This window comes from Columba livia, chromosome 1 (assembly GCF_036013475.1).
Source record: "Columba livia isolate bColLiv1 breed racing homer chromosome 1, bColLiv1.pat.W.v2, whole genome shotgun sequence".
NCBI lineage: Eukaryota > Metazoa > Chordata > Aves > Columbiformes > Columbidae > Columba > Columba livia.
Genome location: NC_088602.1, coordinates 165,305,284 through 165,325,784, shown reverse-complemented (window position 1 = coordinate 165,325,784; position 20,501 = coordinate 165,305,284). Strand labels below are relative to the sequence as shown.

Genomic DNA, 20,501 nt, shown 5'->3' with positions numbered 1-20,501 from the left:
CCTGAGGTGAAGACAATGTTGCTGCAAAGACATTTCGTGCACATGTTTAAGGGATGCTTCATGCAACTGCCCTATCTCTTACGTAACGTTTTTTAAGCAGGCTTTCACAAAGCAGTGAATTTAAAATCAAACTGTGTTTGAAAAAAGTCAGAGAGTCCTCTCAAATAATGTAAAAGTGAATTAAGATGAAAAAAAAGAAAAGGAAAGAAAAAGTTCTGAAACACTAGGTTCATCCTCTGCAAGCTCGGGATCTTGTATTAATGCATTGCGTAGTTGTGAAGAAAATGGCTTTCTATCTTTGCCTGTGTGTTAGATCCTGCTGGAACACTCTGTTCCTGGCTCCCAGGAACACTTAATGCCGCTCAAAGCATGTGTACCCAGCAATACATGGAAGAATCAAGCAGCTCCTCCCACACAGCCAGGCACATCTCCTTTCTATTGTAAGAAGGGTATCAAGCAGCTTTTTGTTCCTCTGTTGCTGGAAAGGCATCAGAGACAAACACGAGGGAAAAAATGGTCTCTGCTTTAAGATAATGTTGGAAGCAGAAGACAAAAATACTTAGGTCACAGGCTGTGCTTTTCTAGACTCAAAAATGCTATGCATCTCTGCTTTTTTTAATTAAAAAGCTGTGGTTTTCTTGTTTTTCATCACAGGCCTATTAGAGATATCTGGTTAATCTAAATCAGAACTAATGGCCTAATCTCATAGAGGTGTATGTTTCTGCTGTCAACATTTTGGTTTTTGTTTTAGTTAGTATTTTCTGACATTCTTTAAAAACAATAGAGGAAAACAAAAGTATTTTTATTTTTTTGTGAGATAAAAGCAGACTACTGCCTCTGTTTGTATTTTCACCCCTCTCCCCGCTTTTCCAGTGTTATCAAGCATGCTCATATAAGATCCTTGTGTTAACAGTCAGATATCTCTTGAGTTCTGTAAAAATAGTACCATTAAAAAACAGGAACTTTTTTTTTCTTTTTGGTAGGAATTGGCAATTTATAGGCAATACAGGACAAAACAGGTCCTCAGTTTATGGCATACGCCTGGGAAATTAAAAAAAACATTAATTGGGAGCTCTGAGATGCAAAGTCTTGAGTTATGTGCCCTAACATCACCATCCTGTTCATTTGCAATTATATGGATAATCTCATCAAAGTCAGGGAAATTATTCACATGAGTGAATTTAGGAAAGTAAGTTACTGAGTGTTCAGATTTGTTCATAGCTTCTGGGGAAACAGTTCAAGCAGCATGAGGACCAAGCAAACAGATTAATTTTAGGCATGCAACACGCAATACATTCCCGTTAAAGGGGCGAATTACTACATTTTCACACAAGCATGTTTGAACTGTTCATACGTAAATGTAGTTGAACAGCAATATATATACAGCTACACAACCAAGTACAAACTGTGTATCTGTGATTTTTTTTTAATTTTTGTTCTACATGATTATATCCAGAAAATCTATCAGTACTCAAAGGGAAGTAATATACAGACTCTCAATGTGATGTTCCCTCAGCCTTCCAAATCTGTCCTAGAGAACTAATTATATTAATTTTGTCCTGAGAACTCACAGGCTAAATTTCTGTCTGAGACTGATTAAAATGCCTGAGTTAATACCATTGCAAGGAGAAGAAAAAGCTGTAACAGGAGCAGTGCCATCACTACAAATGACAATGGGAAAGAGAATAAGATGTGGCAAGTGTTGGCTAGGAAAACTGAAAAAAAGTGCCCATTTTTACAGCAGTGTATTTATTGCATTGATATGCAGGATTTAGATATGACGACCACAATGAAAGAATAAAAAGCAGTTAATCTGAAATAATTTGTCCTCCAAAGCCAGACGCTGCACTGAATGAAACATGCAGGAGCACCTAATTTATAACCAAAAAAATCATGTCCAGTGTTGGCAGAGGGATGTTATGAGTTTGCAAGGTAGGTGTATGTGTCTATCTGCATATTACGGTCACTGTTTTACTGTTTCTTCTCTCTTAATAATTGAATAGTGGGCAATCTCCTTTGTAGTCTGTGCAGGCCCACCTAAAATCTCCAGTGTTACCATTACAATGTCTCCATGTTTTGCTGCTTTGAGCTATTTTTGAGACAGGCAGATCAGCTGGAAGTTTGTAGCTAGTACTTAATAACTGGTCCAAAGGAGCCACCCATTTGAAAATCTATCTAGTTTCCAAATCACAAACCTAAATAAAGCTGCTTAAGAAATTTTTATGACATAACTGGAAAGTAAATGAAACGTTTATTTCTCAGATATTTTAAAGATTTTTAAAAAAATCTGTCTAGATTTTTTTAACTACATCATAAATCAAATAACAGAATCTGCAAATACTAAGGAAAAATGAATACTTGCAGGACCAACATACTGGTTTCTTAAAATCTGTAATTAATTCTAAGAGGGTTTTGGCTAATATAGTTAGAGTGGTGGACCTTCCACTGCATGGAGCTCTGCTCTGGAAATATCTTTGTAAAAAATATGCTCAGATGTGTTTAGATGGATGGGATGTTTAGACACCTATTCTGTGGACAAACATTATGCAGAAGGCCACATTATAATCCATCATGAATTTTGCTGTCCTAAATGGAGCAGTTGGTAATCTTGTTCTAGCTATAAGCTTGTTTCCTCACTAGTGATTTCATGCCTCCTCAACTACCAGCATAAACACCAGAAGAGCCAACTCTTGGTTTTGCTCAGGACACTACTTGTCATTGCTGTGACCCCTGCTGAGGGTGATGATCCCGCTTTGGGATACATTGCCTTCAAACCTAGAAATCAACCCTTCAAGAACACCACTTACTGTGGGATTAAACACAGGACTAAATGTTAGGCCTCCTTCTGATTCTTTAGGCTGCTTCAGCATCACAAAGAATCTCTGAAATGCCTGACTGGGTGTCAGGATATTCTCCTTCCAGCAGGTCACCTCTGTTGGTTCTCCCTCTGCCTGACCATGGTGGAACCAACAGCCCTGTGGTGACTGACACAGGCTGTTCTGGCAGTGCAGGAGCCCATATACAAACACCATGCACTAGGGAATTCTAAAATGACTCCAGGCCTTCCTACAGCGATACGGCAGGCCAGACAAACAAAACAAAACAAAACAAAACACCCCACAAAAATACCTCTGGGAAACACAGAACTATACACCTCTTTATTAACCCTCATATCCTAGCTGCACTATGGAAAACTACATAACAGGTACAAATTTGGAGTTTGAGATGACATCATTTGATTGCAGAGCATGACAAAAAGAATGGTTAAATCATTCTTTGCACTTAAAAGCTCCTTTCACTTTAATATTACTGCTAATAACTTTTCCATGCAGGATTGCACTGTCTGGTTGTTTATCTCATCTATATTAGTCTCTCCTGTTTTATTCATAAGTGTGTAGAAATTAAAAAATGGATGTGTAATAGTGGTTATGTATAACTCTGTGTTGTGAGGAGCTCTCTATTGACAAGCTTGCAAATAATCCGTTTCTATTGTCTTCTTGATATTTTTATTACTGGATCCAAATTATGATTGCTTTGTTAAAAATAAGTGCTCTCTGTGCTGCCACACCTGCTACTATCCCACTTGAAAAAAACATCATTTTATAACAAAAACAGAATAGTATTTTCTGAATTTGCTTTTTATCTGCTACATGTGCATGTTGTCACACGCTGTTTGCTGAAATCAAAGCAATAGCATAGGAAAAACCTTCTGTTGAATCTGTCCTGGTTTCTGCCACCTGAGGCTCACGCCACAAGAAATCTCTTCTCTGTGAGTGGTCCCTTTGAAATCCAACTTATCCCCCACAGAGCAAGCCTTTTTCTGTATGGAGTAAGTGCAGCAGAGTTTGTCATTTTAGGATGTCATGAGCTGGTTTCCCTGAAATTACTTTTGCAGAACGTGCTGTAGTTATAACCAGTGCTGACAGCTTTGCCTGGCCCCTCTTCATCTTTCCATCCTCTCTCCAGACTCCTGCAGTGGCAGAGAAATTTGTTAGATTATTGCTGTACTGTAGGATGGGGCTCTGGCTTATGGGACTCATCCCACTTGCTTAAACAGGACTCCACTTGTGTGAGAAATGGTTTGAGGAATGAACTGCCTGATAGACCAGTCTACAAATGCAAAGTGTGTGTGCGTGCATCAGCATGTTGAAGGGAGAGGGGGGGTTCCCACTGTGGTCACAAACCAGACTTTTGCCCTTTCTCTGACTCATACCAGTCCATCTTATGCTTTCAAAAGCAAGACTTCTCCATTTTGGAAGAATATGCAACTGACTTCTTCACCCCCACACTTTTTCAGGATAAACCACTCATTGCTGCAACACTGTGGTTACTTTCAATGTCATAATGCTGGGTTGAAAGGTTCACTATCAGAGCTGAAGAGCTCTTATTCCTGCCAAACTGCAGAGTGCCACTGTACAAGTGGGCTGGATAAGACATTTCCGAGCCCACATCTGAGCCTGAGCTCAAGTCCAAACATGTCTTGTGGCAACATAACATGAATGGCAGCCTGCTCTCAAGGACTGGCTTTAGGGAAAAAAAAAAAAAATTAGGCTCAAGAAACCCCTTGTCAGGCACTGAAGGGCACTCACCATGCAGCAAGGAGGGATAACCGCATCTGTCTCCATCTTAATGCAAGTTGTGTTTCCAAGGAGGACTCCAGTATCACTGCCATGGCTCGAGAGATGCCTGCTTGAAAACTTTACAGAACAAAGTGGGAACTCACAACCAGGCCATGGGGCCCTGTGGGGAGCAGCGTGGACACTCAGGGCTGCCTACAGCCTCTCTGGGTTACATCTGCCTCCTGGAATAACAACCTAATATCTCTACAGCTGTAACTACATATTCAGAATAAGGACTACAGAGAGCAAAAACATTAATAAATGTTTTATGCATCCCATGGTAAGCTTTCCTCTGCAGAAACAAAAAATAAAGCAGCAACCTCTTGCTATACACTTTCAAATGCTTGCTAAATGACAAAAATAATGCGGCATTTTAATAACATCAGTGTACACTAAAAATAAACTCTGTACATAGAATAGATTGTTGCTGTATTTTATGTATGGCAAACGGTACTCTTCAGCTAACAGGTGCCAATTTAGGGCAAATATACAGCTTTTTGGAAACAAATGCCAATTACTTTACAACTATTACTTCTTTATTAGGTCAATGCCAAACAGTGCAAAACCATAGTTAGAACTGACTGGAATAGGAAGAGAATAAACCTAACGCTTTTCTACACTGAAAGGCTTTAACAAGATACTACATAAAAAGCCTGTAACACCTTCACACTTTCTTCCATTTTCTTATTCTGCCGGGAATAATTTCCCAAACAGGAAAAAAAAAAAAATAAATCCAGACTGTACATGTAGTGTACTTATTTTCATAAACAAATATATGTTAATTCAGATTCTAGGACCAGAACAATTTTTAAAAAAATAAATAATTCTAATTCTTCTCCTTTGAACTCTTGAATATTCCCACTTACCATAAGGAACACTCAGTAGCTTCCTTCAGAAAAAGCTGGGAAAAGAGTGTGTTGCAATAGTTGCAGGGTGTGTGTGTGTGTGTGTGTGGCACAGATAAAAGTAGTTGTATTTCTATTACTTATTTCCATTATGACAGAACTCACAAAGTGCTAGGCTCTCTTCAAACCAATGGCGAGAAACAGTTCCTGCCAAAACAACATGAAAGAAGTGTTGTAAAGGTTGCATTGTATTGCTTAAAAGTTAGGAAATATCAAAAGCTGGGTTGCCAGTACAACCTTAATTCAACCCTTCTCTGCATATTCATTATGATCCAGTCTTTAATTACATGATCACATACTCTTCTTCTTTATTTTCTCTCCCTAGGGCCTCTGCTTCATTTAAAGTTATCAGATGAGCTGAATAAGGCAGTTGTTAAATGTTTACATTTATCTTCTTCAGCACCCTGCCGTTAAGGTATCAGTGAGTATCCTGCACTATCGACCAGGCAAACTGACTCCTCTGTACCTGGAGCTGCAGAGGCAGGAGAAGACAGCTGGGACCTGGCCAGGGAAAGTAAAATCTACTCCATATTTCCCAAAATGTACAGGTGGCAAAGAAGTTCAGAACAAAACAGCAGATGAGTGAAACACGCCAGCATACTGGCAGGAAGCTAAGGGTACAAAGCAGCAACACGATAAGCTATGCCAGTTCCTCTGATGTTCTCCACTGTTCTGTCCTATCACGGAAAGTTGACTTTCCCTGATCCCGTAAGCTATATGCTAAAGTCTTCATCATCGCTAAGAGCCTGCATACTTTAAAGATTAGGATCTTTTGGAGCATTTCACAGGCAGGAAATGGCAGCAGCTCCTTTGCTATCCCACCACAGCACTGAGACGGAGGCGGACTTGCCTAGACTGGGAAAACAAGACGGTTCTCTTCACCAGCAGCAGCCGTGACCTTGTTCCCTCCCAAAACTAGGGATAAGCTCTTTCTGGTAGGCATCTCACAGAGCCTTGGCGTTACACTTGAACTGGTTGCTGGCTGCACAGTAAGAACATCAAGGCAGTTCATTCCTCACTAGTAGACTGGATGTGTATGCACAGCCATTTACCTTTCCCACAGACAAGACCCTCTTTATACATGCTGTAATTGTTTCAAAGCAGTAGGAACTATCAAAACTTCTTGATTACTAAAACGCACTGAATTTATTGACTTTGCAGGAGATTTGAGGGAAACTCTTTGACGGCCTAGCAAGCGCTTTAAAAAAAAAAAAAAAAGAACAATCTTTTAAATTTATTTCCCTCTCTGACTGTGGCATGAAGTCCATGCTGCCACATTATGTTCTTAAAAGTACAATTCAAGGGGGACGATTCAAATCTGAACTTAACAACTTTGCTGTCCATAACAGTTACTGCTGTAGGAAGCTGAGGAGAGCTTTTTAAACTTCATGCTTTGGGCTGCTACTATGTAAGACCACTTATCTACTTGAGAGTTCCTATTAGTTCCTTCATCAAGTTTGCAGATGACACCAAGCTGAGTGGTGCAGTTGACTTGCCTGAGGGATGGGATGCCATGCACAGGGACCCAGACAAGCTCAAGAAGTGGTCCCATCCAAACTTCATTAAGTTCAAAAAGGCCAAGTGGAAGGTCCTACACCTCAGTTGGGGAAACCCCCAGTATCAGTACAGGCTGGGGGATGAATGGATTGAGAGCAGCCCTGCTGAGAAGGACATGGGTACTGGTGGATGAAAGATTGGACATGAGCTGGCAATGTGCACTTGCAGCCCAGAAGGCCAATTGTATCTTGGGCTTCATCAAAAGGAGCATGGCCAGCAGGTTGAGGGAGGTGATTCTGCCCCTCTACTCTGCTCTGGTGAGACCCCACTGGAGTCCCGTGTCCAGCTCGGGAGCCCTCAGTACAGGGAAGACATGGACCTCTTGGAGAAGGGCCAGAAGAGGCCAAAATGATCAAAGGGATGGAACAGGCCTCCTGTGAGGACAGGCTGAGAGATTTGGGGTTTTTCAGCCTGGAAAAGGCTCTTGGGAGACCTTATTGTGTTTTTTTCAGTACTTAAAAGGGGCCTATAAGTAAGATGGGACTTTTTAGCAGGGCCTGTTATGATAAGATGTTTTAAACTAAAGGAGGGGAGATTCAGGCTAGACATGAGGAAGAAATTTTTTACACTGAGGGTGGTAAAACACTGGCACAGGTTGCCCAGAGAGGTGGTAGATGCCCCATCCCTGGAGACATTCCAGGCCCGGCTGGACGGGGCTCTGAGCAACCTGATCTAGTTGAAGATGTCCCTGCTCATTGCAGGGGGGTTGGGCTAGATGAGCTTTGAAGTTCCCTTCCAGCTCAAACTATAATATGACTTGGGCTGGAAATAAGAGATGAAAAACTGGCCCAGATAAACCTCAAGTCCAAGCAAAGATAGAAAACATACTACTTTTTTAATTGAAGTATTTCCAGTAGTTATTTTTGTGTAATTGAGATGCTCTGAGAATAATGTTGATTTTTCCCAAGAGATGTGATATTTTCTAGTAGGATGATGGATCTTGTTGTGATGGGAGAGAGAAGCATCTGCTGCTTCAAGGTTTGAAAGAGAACAGGAATCTACAACCTATGAACAGAGCAGAAATGACAGCTCTGGATGCACCTCACACATGCTCTGGAGGCACAAAGAAAGGACGGCTAGCACCTATGGAGCAGCAAGAGAGCCAGGTTGGCAGTTCTTCCCTTCTCAGAGGAAAGGTGAGCAGTCCATGACCATTAATGTAATATTCAGAAGTTAGTGTGGGGGGGGAAATAGATGAGACTGTGCTCTAAACCCCACACCAACATTTTTAGCATGCAGTAAATCTGTGAGTTTAAGCTCTCAGGATTATCTTTTGAAGGTGTTTTGCAGTTCTCCCTTGTGTATAGAGAGTCAAAGAAAGAATCCCTTGAGGCTCAGCCTAAGATAGAAGAGATCCTGAGTGCAGAGAAAAGACCAAAAGCACTATTCAGGCACATCTTGAACACCAGACAAGCAAAAATGGAGTACTTTCATCTTTTGTTCAAATTATTTCACACGTGTTTTTTTATATATTCCATTACTGAATTATTTCTACTGAAATCTTAGGATTTAATTGTGTGTTATTAATGTGCCTTTAATGGCCTGATTTCTGATCTTTGACTGGAAGAACTGTACACATAAATACCAGGCTATATCTCATTTGCAGCTTTGCATAGGGGTAGGGCACATACCCTACAGGAGGAATGAGTTTTCTATCAAAGAAGCTAAACTTTGTAGAAGAAAAAAATAAAAAAAAAAAGGAAGTGAGACATGGCACTGGGAGGCTTCAGGCTTTACACTCTTCTTGACCACTGCCAGCTGAGTAATATACATCAGTCCTCCTGCCACCCAGGGTTTTTCCCCTTTCAAAGCAAGTCATAAAATGCTGAGATAGTTGTACAGTCTGTCCTGGGAGTCCTGTCCCAAGTGAGAATATGCCATTGAGCAGTGTGCATGAGGTGCATGAAAGACTGAAAGCTGTATTTTTGGGGTGTTGTCAAAGAATCAGGGCAGAGGCTTGTCCTGGTGGAAAACACTTCCCCTTCTGCCCAGCCTGCCGTTTGCTTTGCTGGTGCCCATGGGCTCCGTGGCCCACCAGCAGCCCAGGGACAGGGCTTATGCTCTGCATAGAGGACCCTGCCTGGAGACCCCAATGTGAACGTGTTTTTATGGCTGCGGTAAACAAAGTTGAGGACAAAGTCACGCTCGGGCCCCCCGGGGTGCTGGGTACAGGAGTGGTCGCACTGGCACATCCCCTGGGGCTCCGAAAGAAGGCAAAAGGGAAGAAGCTACGCCACCCCCGCTGGCTACTGAGATAAATAACAACTGAACTCTTAAGCATCCCGGCTGCAGCTGCCCTTGCGTGGGGAGACATGCCCGAGCACGCCCCCGCGCTCTGCCAAGCCCGCCGCCGAGCCGACGCGGGGCAGGGCGCACCGGAGGAGCAGAGGAAGCAGCGCAGTCGCCGCCTCCGCGTTCTCGCTTCCCCCAGCCCAGGCTCCCCCGCCCCCACCGCTGACGTGGCTCTGCTCTCCCCAGATACAGCGCACGGACGCCACGCACGGCAGCCGCGCCCGGTTACGCACCCCGCGCAGGCAGAGCGCAAGGGAGGGAGGGAGGCGACTCAGCCTCCGCGCCGCGCACTCCAACCCTACCGACGCCACGGCGCGGACCGTGGGCGCTGCTCTCCCGCGGGCTGCAGTTGCGCGGAGAGGCACCGCACAGGAGCTCGGCGCTCTCCCCACTGCGCTGCCCACGCGGCCCCTCCAGCGGACACCCCCCCACACCACAAAAGCACTTGCGCAGCGCACAGCCCCTTGCGCCGAACCCCGCGCATTCTTCCGCCCCGGCTCTATTTGTTTACAACCGATTACGTCACCCCCCCCCCCGCCGCCAGCCCCGCCTCGCCGCAGCCGTCATAATGGTGCGATCGCTCGATTGGCGGCGGCGCGCCCCCCAGCGCCCTGACGCCACTTCCGCCCACCGGGGCTATAAGAGGCGGCGGCCGGGGGACAGCTCCCTTCGCCCCTCGCAGCAGGAGATGCGGGGTGCGCGGCCGCCGCTGCTGCCGCCGCCCCCCTGCCGCAGGAAGAGGAGGCGGAGGCTGCCGCCCCCGGGATGTGATCTGGGCTGCGCTGCCCGCTCCTCTCCCAGTTAGAGCCGCGCCGCCCCCGCGCCCCGTCCCGCTCCGCGTGCCTCGCCCCGTCCCGTCCCAGCGCCGGCCGCCCCGGAGAGCTGGCTGCCGCCCGCCGCCGCCTCCATGCATCCCGCCCTGTACACCCGGGCCAGCATGATACGCGAGATCGCTGCGGCCGTGGGCTTCATCTCCAAGTTCCTGCGGACCAAGGGGCTGATGAACGAGCGGCAGTTGCAGACCTTCAGCCAGAGCCTGCAGGAGCTGCTGGCAGGTGAGGGCGGCGCGGGCGCGGCGGGAGCCGCTCCCCGCCTCCGGCCCAGGGAGCCGCGGTGTCCCCTTCGCCGCTGGGCCGCCTGCCTGCACCGGCGGCGGTTGCGGGCGGCACCTCCGGCAGCGCCGCGCCCCGCGGGCGGCCGGAGACGGGGGAGGGGAAGAACGGCGCCTCCGAGGGGCTGGAGCTACAGTGGGGGCAGGTGCGGGGGGCGAGTGGGGCTTCTCCGTGCCGAGGCGGCCCCCGGCGGGTGGGGGCGGCAGGAGCGGGCTGTAAACAAAAGGGGCTCGGGCGTCGCGCAGGCAGCCAAGACAAAGCTTTCGGAGCAGCCCGGACTTGGGCTCTGCTCCAAGGGCTCAGATCGCCCCGTTTCCTCGAGGAAAGATGCTCTGAAGTTGCCTTTTTTTTTTTTTTTGTCGAGTGAAATTCGGTAGCAGACAATGAATTTCGGTTCCCCTTTCTTCTGGAAACATCTCATAGCCACCCATCAACCCCGGTTAGGATCAAATATGAGAGTTACTTTGCTGCTCTGTGCGTTTTGCAGTTCCGAACCTGTGTCCCAGTGTGCTTGATAGTGACTATAAGTAGCCTCAGACCGATAGGGTTTTGGGTGGGATAAAATTGCCGAGGTAAGTGAAGTCATTGGTACCTCGCCCTGGAAGACAGGCTGGGAAGAGCAGTGGTGAAATACAGCTTGAGTCAGTCGGTAAATGCTGCCCAGCTCCTTCCCGAGTTATTTTTGGGTGTTCTTAAGAATGTGAGGAACTAAACTTGGGTGTGATCTCAAGAGAAAGCTGGAAAGGTGCTTTTTCTCCCTCTGGTTTGTGGAGTTTTGAAGCCCTTGAGTTTTTTTGCTGTGTATGTAATCACTTCTGTATTTTTATATTTGTTTGAGTGCCAGGAAGTTGCATTTCACTCTTTTCAGATGGTAAACATTGTTCTCTGTATATGGTAGCATGAAACAGTTACTTTGTACACGAGTACTTCCCGAGGGACTCTGCATTTACGTGAATCATCACCAAAAATAAAGACTATAATGATTTTTCAGGTCACTTGATGGTAAAGTAGTAAGCTTTTCAACATCTTGAGCTGTGAAATTCGCAAGAGAACAATGATCACTGTGCATGTTTTTGAGCAGAGAATTAAGGAGGATAATTTTTTTTTTTTATTTTATAGAACATTATAAACACCACTGGTTCCCAGAAAAGCCATGCAAGGGATCAGGTTACCGATGTATCCGGATCAACCATAAAATGGATCCTCTCATTGGACAGGCAGCACAGCGGATTGGATTGAGCAGTCAGGAACTGTTCCAGCTTCTGCCAAGTGAACTCACTCTATGGGTTGACCCGTATGAAGTGTCCTATCGTATTGGAGAGGATGGCTCGATCTGTGTGCTGTATGAAGCTGCACCAGCAGGAGGTAGCCAAAATAACACCAACATGCAAATGGTAGACAGCAGAATAAGCTGTAAGGAGGAACTTCTCTTGGGCAGAACTAGCCCTTCCAAAAGCTACAATATGATGACTGTATCAGGTTAAGATATAGTCTGTGGATCACCTTAAAATGGATGGATAAATTTGGTTTTTACTTTGGGTGGGCACCTCTGGGGATGATGGATTATGGAATTTAAACCATGTCACAGCTGTGAAGATCTGGCACACGTTAGAGTGGTATACTTTAAAGTGACAGTGCCATAGTTTGGACAGTACCTTTCAGTAATTTAATAGCCTGTGAGTCAAAATGAGTGCAACTTGCTAAGGACTGAAGAAGATCAAGGAAGGGTCAGTTTCTCCAAGACATCTTACTTAATTTCTACACCAATTTTCAACCCCAATCTGTATTTATAAAGTGATTCTCTGCAGTAGGTCTTGCGGAGTAAATTTGCACTATTACATTTATTAATTGTTAGCATTTTTGGCAGCTCAGTAACAAGGCTTATTGTTATGAACACCATAGTACTGGAAATTTTATTTTTCAGACTTTTACCTAGCACTTACAAATATGTATAAATGTACATAAATTAGTAAGTATGACCTGGGGAAATGTTCAGATCTTTACACTGGCCTCAAAATAGCAAGTGATCAGAATCTGCCATGGCAACAGGCTTTAAAAAGACCATATAAAGACACTGTCTGAACTGTGGTGTTAGCACCAGCCAGCTATCTGTACATTTGCTAGCTTGTAGTTTTCTAAGACTGAGTAAACTTCTTATTTTTAGAAAGTGGAGGTCTGGTTTGTAATTTCCTTGTTCTTAATTGGGTAAAAGTCTTTTCCACAAACCACCATCTATTTTGTGAACTTTGTTAGTCATCTTTTATTTGGTAAATTATGAACTGGTGTAAATTTGTACAGTTCATGTATATTGATTGTGGCAAAGTTGTACAGATTTCTATATTTTGGATGAGAAATTTTTCTTCTCTCTATAATAAATTGTTTCCTATCTTGGCATTTTAATTAATCTCTTGTCGTGATTACATAGGATCAGTTAAACTATTTTTGTCTCACAGTAGAAATGAAATAGGTACTATAAAGGCTTAAGAACATCAATGGCACCCTGATATTAGGGAACACTTGGTGCAGACATGGATTAACGAAGACCTCGTATATAAACGCTTGGGAAATTTAGGGAAACACAATGATGTACATGTCAATTTAAACCTTTTAAAATCAGTCAATGTGGAAATAACTCCAGGGCCAATAATTCCAGGATTTGAGGAAAAGGTACAGAAATAACATCCACCAAAGATGACTTGAATAAATCCAGAGGATTAAACTTGGCTTCCTGATGAAGGATATAGCAAACCTAAATGTCCATTTTGACCTACTTGCTCACAAGTTCTCAGTTCCTCCCAGATGGATTTCCCTGCTCAATAAGAGTTTCTGGGACAAGTGTCCCTTAGCTTTAAGAGCAGGTTAACCACTCTACAGAAAGGTTGCTCGCCTTTTGTGTTCTTCAGATGCAAGACTTTCACTTTAGAAATCATTAAGATGGGATTCAACAAAAGGTATGTGAATCTTTTTTCCCGAACTTAAAAAGCTGGTTGAGGCAAAGTGAGAAGCCCATACTTAACATGTGTATTCAAAGTTAATGAATGATGTGGAGATGTGATTCACTTAAGCACCACACTAATGTCACTTGTATACAGCACAGCAGTTATCCACACGTGAGAGAAATTCCTTACCACTTTATTTACACTTGTTAAAGTGCTGGAGTAAAGCTCAAAACCTTTCTGTTCCTTATCTCCTGTGTGCTTTGATCTGTGGGTGTTCAATAAAAGACCTTACCCAACTTGGTCACTTCAGTTACAACTGCTGCTGTTGCTCTGAAGGGAAAAAAAGAATCATTCCTTGCTGGCTTAACTTGCTAGTTGTGGATAGAACCGAGCTCCAGATTTGCTGTGTGTTGTGGCAGCTCCTGCTCAACTACAAGCCTTTATGGTGTGGCGATAGTATTGTGTTGTATCTGCAGTTCAAATCTTAATCTTCTGTAATATAACATTATATACAAGCAAAACATAAGACTAGACTATCTAGCTTTTTTTTTACCAATTTCTTTCCCACTGCTTTTTTGAAAGTTAAGCTTTGCAAATATTTTTATCATCATCTGCATATGTATGTCAACATTCAGCACTTTAAAATGTTGCTAAGGCTTCTCTAGTACTATGATTTTCCGACACAGACTGGTGGAAGCATAAGTGCTTCTGAAGCAGTGAACTTCAAGGAGTTTACTTGGTATCTGGATCTGATAATAGTATATATATTACCAAAGCTTCAGAATGAGCTTATTTTAAAGTATAGGTGTTACTCGTGTGGAGCCAAAGTTTAAGTTCAAATCTTGATATCTTAAAAATTCTGCTACTTTTAAGATGATGCTTTCAAATTAAGTCCGTAAGCAAGAGATTTATTCAAGCAGTAGGTGTACTCAAAGATAATTCTGTTGCATTACGTGTCTGTAGACAGCATAAGTGTATCCAAATAGAAAAAAAAAAAACATTGGACTTGGCTTCCTGTAAAGCTATATTAAACTTCAATGAAGCTCATTGCTGACTGAGCTGTGGTCGGTGTATCGTGGTGCTGCCTATCATCTAGAACAGTAAGAACAGCACTAGAGTGGGTAGCTGTACAGTTAGTCTGGGACATGTGCCATGCAAATTGTAGAAGCTCTTGGTGCTTTCTTTTTGATAAGTTAAGCATAGATTTGTGAGGCAGCAAGTATTTTATCTGCGAGGCTGGCATGTTATAACCGAACCAAGAGTGAACGTTGCACCCTTAGATAGTTAACATTTGAGTCCTTTTAAGGTAGGGTGCTCTTATTAATGGCATAATTTTTAAGTGCAGCTGTAACTAGTAATTGGTACAACCTGTGTCCTCAGAGTTGGGATTGCTTCCAGCTGGAATTTAAATATACTCCAGTGTGCACACAATGTGCCCTTGTCTGATTTAGAAAGTACTTAGCATACTGTGGCAGCAGGGCATAGGAAGGACTCCTGAGAGAAATGGAGTAAATCTGTAAGAGGAAGCTGTTGCCAATCCTATGTTTTAGTGCAGGCAGAACAAACAGTGCACTACCCTAAATGCTTGTCACTTTTGAATTTCATTTAAGGTGCCATTATGAAACCACCAAAGCTCTTATTTTAATGTGAATATTAGAGATGAGAGAGCACATTGAAGACCTGCTTTCCCAGTGCACGTCAGTTAAATTAGCTGGACTTTTCCTTGTGAAGCACTGAATAATCCTGTTGTTCTGGTGGTATTCTGAGGGCAGGCTCAGCTGTACACTGCTTTAATATTACAGCTCTTCTTAGACTGACAGACCAGTCTGCTGAGACCTGTTGACAATTCAGTGAATCTCTTTATAAAGTGTACAATTGTCTTCTAGTTTATGTCAGGTGAGCAAATGTTTCTTTTTCTCAGCATCTTCCCCCACTCTGCTATGTGTGGTATCAGATCCTATGCACTTGAGTTTACTTCTGTATTTATGTTCCGTAATGATGCTGCTATAGATAGTTGTGTTGTATGTATCCTGTAAGAATATCTGTTCTGTTCTCTTTGCAGCTGTGTTTTGTTTTGTTTTCTCTCCTGCTTATTGTGGAGATGTACATCTAGCTTAAGTGGTCATTCAGACCATGATCTTTTTCCTCCTGTAGATCTTAGGGTTTTTCTTAGGTCTGAATAGATATGTAAGGACTTTCATTCAATTACTAATAATGCTGATTTTAGTTTTCTACTTTTCTGCTGACTCTGCAAAGATTTTCCTGTACATATGTATGACAGGCCTCATCATGCTGTGGGATTTTCTTGTTTTTGGTTTGTTCGATCGATCTACGTGAGAATTTGGAAATAAGCTACATGAAGCACTCTTCTGAAGTAAAAATATCATCACCGGCTTCTACTTTTGTCGTTTCCATATGATTTCCTATTGAACCAGTTCATAGTGTAAAAAAGTCTCTTCTATTTCTCACTGAAGAGTATTCTTGGATCAGAAGTTCAAGCTGTGCTTTTGTTTTATAGCTAGCGATGCCAGTTCTGAAGGGTAAATATTGTAAGCCTGTATGCTCTCACCTGCCTTCAATGTAAATGGATAAAACAGTAATTTAAGAGATGATTTAGAGGCAAAGGGACCTGTACTGCAGCAATAGGACCTTACAAAACAGTTTACTGATGTGCAAACCATAAAGAATTCAGTTAACGCTCCTGGAGTGGTTGGTTTGTGCTAATGCTTGTAAACATTTCTGTCACCAGATTAAGCAGATGCCAGTGAACGTGAACACTAAATCTGCATAAGGTGTCCTTCTAATTAACCTTGTTTACTTATGCTGGGAGAATATCTCTTGTTATTGCATAGGTTAGCAGTGAATAAAATGAACAGCTTTGCCGCATTTTTGTGTATCTGTGTTAAGCTTATTTCTGAATTTCCATAAATCAAGTAGCACTCTACATTTTCCCAAGTTTCCTCTACTTGGTGCCATAATTTTTAGGAAAAATAGTTTATATTGGCAAAAGCTGCCACTTGACTGAAGAACATTAAAGCTGTTTTTAGTTTAAAGAGTGAAACATGTATAGACTGGAGATAAACAGCTCTCCTAAAAAGGAATGTGTATTTACACATTCTTGGTGTAATAGCAGAGGTTATTTTTACATGTTTCAGATTTACATTCCAGTGTGGCATAAAGTGAACATTGTGAAGCAGGATGTTAATTCAGTGGCTTTCAAGGGTTGGTAGAGCAAGCTGGGCTTAGGCAGTAAATGTTATATTAATGGTTAGCAGTGACAATTTCATCAACATAGGAATTGCAGGGTATAATTAACATCAGTTGCTTTGACACTATGCTCTTAATGTATAGTTTCAACCTTTCTTTCTGTAGCAGTTGGAGAATGCACTGTGACAAATTATTGCTGATACAAAGTAGGTCAACAGTAAAATGGCTGACTTACTATAAATGAACCGATCTAAATTATTGTAACTTACTGTCCAGTGGAATTTTCTTAGTCGCTAAGTCTTCTGTGCCCTTGTGTTTCTCAAGCATGAACCTTGTATACAGCTTTTCTTAACTCCTTATTTCCTAACCATTTGATGTTTTTGTCTAAACAAGAGGAACATTTCCTCCCAGCTGCTGGGAAGAAATCCACACGAGCAGTAACGCTGCATGCGTGACAACAGATATTTATTTATTTGCCCTTGTAGTACTGGGATTCTATGACTGCAAAGCTGGCAAGGAGAAATGACACTAAGGAAAACAAGTAAAATGCTGCATCTTCAGGTTCTGAGGTTTTCTCCACTGAAAACGACCCATGACAACACCCGAGGAAGGAAAATAGGACTGTGATGATACTGGATGAGAAAAATCCCAGGCTGAGGGAATGTCAAGTACATTTTTGCAGAGGGAAGTGTTTTTTACCTTGTGATTCCTCTGATCAACCGCTCAGCATCTCCTCATGGCTGGTGACAACCTTTTAAAATTTTCTTAAGAAGCGTAGCTTTTTATGATGCTTTTACCTCTTGGATGTCAGGAAATGGCCTCCAGCTTTGCAGTTTCTCTGGGGCATAGTGAAATCCAGCGTGATTGTTTTATGTGCTGATTATATAACTGAATAAAATGATAAACAAGGGAAGAGAACTTCATCGTTCTTGGAGCAGCCTTGAATATATGCAAGAAGCAGCAGTGTCTGAAGTGCTCAAGAAACAGAGGGAAGACCAGGGATGCTGCCCAGCTTTCACAGTTAGATTTCAAGACAGCAATGCTTACCTAAAGGGCCATAACACGGAGCTGTCTTACATACCACTTCTAACTACGAGATGGGCTTTAAGACAGATTCCTAATACCAACAGTATCATCTGCTGACATTGGCTGCAATTAAGAAATTCCAACAGTGTGCTCTTGCTGTTCCATGTTCTATAAAATGCAATTATTATTGCTTTTTGTAACCTAAGAACATATAATGATTGGTGTCTTTCGAGGTCTGCTGGCAACAGGTTAATTAATGAGTTTCTTGTACTTTAAGAATATTGAAAGACAGCATTCCTTCTATGCACTGAACTTTAAACCAAGTTTTATTTATATATGCACATACAGAGGGGCACATGCATAAATTTCTTGTATAAATATATATACATACACAGTTATTAGTCCTTTTCAGTGGGTCATCCTGAAGTCCCTGCTTGCTGTGATTTAATTCACAGGTCACTGCAGGTGTTCTGACGACTGTAAATTCACACAGACAGCGAAAATTATCCTCATTCACTTTTTATACCTTAATACATTGGTATTAACAGGAACATGTATTCCTATTTTTCTCTTTCAGTTTTCTGAATGTGAATTTGCAGCTCGACTCCGTTTGCTTGTCAGTTGAGCAGATTTTCAGGATTTCTTGTACAGTTTAAAAGCAAATTGTAGTTGTCTAAAGGAATGTTTGTAATATTTTAATCAATTTAATACCAGTCTGGAATGAAATAAAGCTAATCTTAATTGTGTATTCATGCTAATACTTTGTAATGCAGGAGGTCCATTTCGGTTGAGCCTAGCACCCTTCCCTAGATGGGTGCACCAGAACAGTTTCTTCTGTCTAGCAATGTTCAGGTTTCTATAGCGTGTACATGAGAAATTCATTTACAAGCATGAAAGGCTCTGTATCATAGCTGCAAAATAAAATCAAGCTACCTGTGTGGGACACCTGTTGATATAACATTATACTAGTGATATTAAACAACCCTTTTAGTTCCTCCCCTGAATTTATCTTGTATTATAATAACATATTTTTTAACCCCTAACTGCCAGCTTAATGTGTCATTTACAGCCTATCATCCAACTCCCCAGCCTGCAGTCAGTGTAAGGTCGTTCTGTTTATAGACTTCAGATTGGTAGGGAAAAAATAAGGCAGTGGAAATGGCAGTATCAGTCTGAATCATGATGACATTAAAGCCAATGATAAATTTAGTTTCATGTTTGTAAAGGCACTGTTTCTATGTGATGAAGGTACCAGACTCTAAATTTTTATGATATTTACCATACTTTATTTGTTGTCTAGGTATATTTAACATGGGTGAGGCTTTTGTAATATAACTGAGAAAAAACAGGTTACAAATACGTAAGTACTTTTCAGAAGGACAGCTGAAGAAATATATCTGCTTGATTGTTTGTCCAAATGTTCCTGTGACTATCTTCAAAGCTTGTTGCTTGCAGAATTGACAAGTCCTGCATCATGAGCAGCATAACTCTGACTCTGAATACTGAAAGTGATAGTTTCTGCAATTATTCAGTAGAAAACTATGTGCACTTCATTCAAATTCCAAATCACTGTTCGTAGAGTTTACTGAAGTTGAACTTAATTCCAAGCCAAGCTGATATGTGTACAAAATGTCTCCTGAATTATCAAACTGATGTAACTCCATGACTAATTCTGCAGTACAAATATGTTGATTTCTTTTTCTTCTGGTACACTCCCCCTATCTACAGGAACATCCTTTTGTAAGCAGTTTACAATTATTAAAAGGAAGATTAGAGTTCCAGTGTGATATGCACTTTTAAAATCTAAGACTTCAGCCTTTGCACATTCCTGATTTTACTGTTATGAGTACCAGGAAGACTCCTGACTTATTCATGTGAATACGTCATACACCCTTCAGTATTTTATGAGATCAAGTATGTATCAAAAGCTTTCTCAGTGAAGCAGAAATGTGTTTTTCATTATTTCCATAGGCACTGGAAGGTGCATTAAAATCTTTACTATTGACTGAAAAGAAACTTTCCTTTTTATTACTGTAGAATAGAGATAGTGAATAGCCTGAAAAGAGAATGCTGTACACCTACTGCATCATGATCTCATTCTCAACATGATTGCCTCGGTGCTTGCCAGTTCCAATGTTCGTGAGTCACACTCCAGCGTGTGATTTGCTTAAAAGCAATAAATGTCAGCACTTTTATTTACAATCCACCTTTGAAGATTTGGAAGTTGTAACTTGAACACATTTTTTCTGTGACCGTGAAAGCTAGGAACTAGCTTTATGTTTTCCTTTCAAATGAATGATGAAAGCTTTGATGTATTGCTAGGTCTGACCTAGCTGCAGTGAGTTAAGATGCCTAACTATCCCAGCCCACCATTTCCTCCACTTTTCCAGAAATTACCATCCCCGTAGGTGGGGTGGCAGAAATGGCTCTTCTCATTCTTGCTCAAAATTAGCTGAAGTTGTTTGGGTTGGTAGATCTGCGTCATGTCAGACCACGATGCCCATGGCATGGTGGGAGCCTGGTGCTATTGTCACATCTGCTGGGGCCGTGGCAGGCTAAGGCTGTTGGAGGTGTGGTGAGCTCAATGCCCGTTTTTGGGAGCCCTGCAGGCTGCTGTTGTCACCTGGCTGCAGGAGCTGGGGTGTGTGAAACAGAAACACACTCGTGCTGAAATTTCAGGATTGGGTCATGTATGAGCTGTGGGGAAGGGAGTGGAGAGAGCGAACGACCAGACAAATAATCCATATGGTGAGTCAGTGGGAAAGAACTGAATGTGATTCCAGCCTAATAATGACTCATAGTCCCATTGTTTATAGCTCTTGAGAGAGTGCCTGATCACATGGG

At 42.3% G+C, this 20,501-nt stretch overlaps 1 protein-coding gene across 1 annotated transcript; it reads left to right on the top strand.

Moving 5' to 3' along the window:
- Positions 1 to 10,026: 10,026 nt before the first annotated feature.
- Positions 10,027 to 12,885, top strand: BTG1 (BTG anti-proliferation factor 1). The gene is made up of 2 exons (XM_065042576.1): positions 10,027 to 10,428; positions 11,605 to 12,885. Exons 1-2 carry the CDS (start codon positions 10,281 to 10,283, stop codon positions 11,967 to 11,969), a joined length of 513 nt encoding a protein of 170 aa, XP_064898648.1. The 5' UTR covers positions 10,027 to 10,280; the 3' UTR covers positions 11,970 to 12,885.
- The last annotated feature ends 7,616 nt before the right edge of the window (positions 12,886 to 20,501 follow it).

Coding starts and splice junctions, on each gene's coding strand:
- BTG1 (XM_065042576.1), top strand. CDS start 10,281: ATGCATCCCGCCCTGTACACCCGGGCCAGCATGATACGCGAGATCGCT. Junction 10,429..11,604: donor CCTGCAGGAGCTGCTGGCAG/GTGAGGGCGGCG, acceptor TTTATTTTATAG/AACATTATAAACACCACTGG.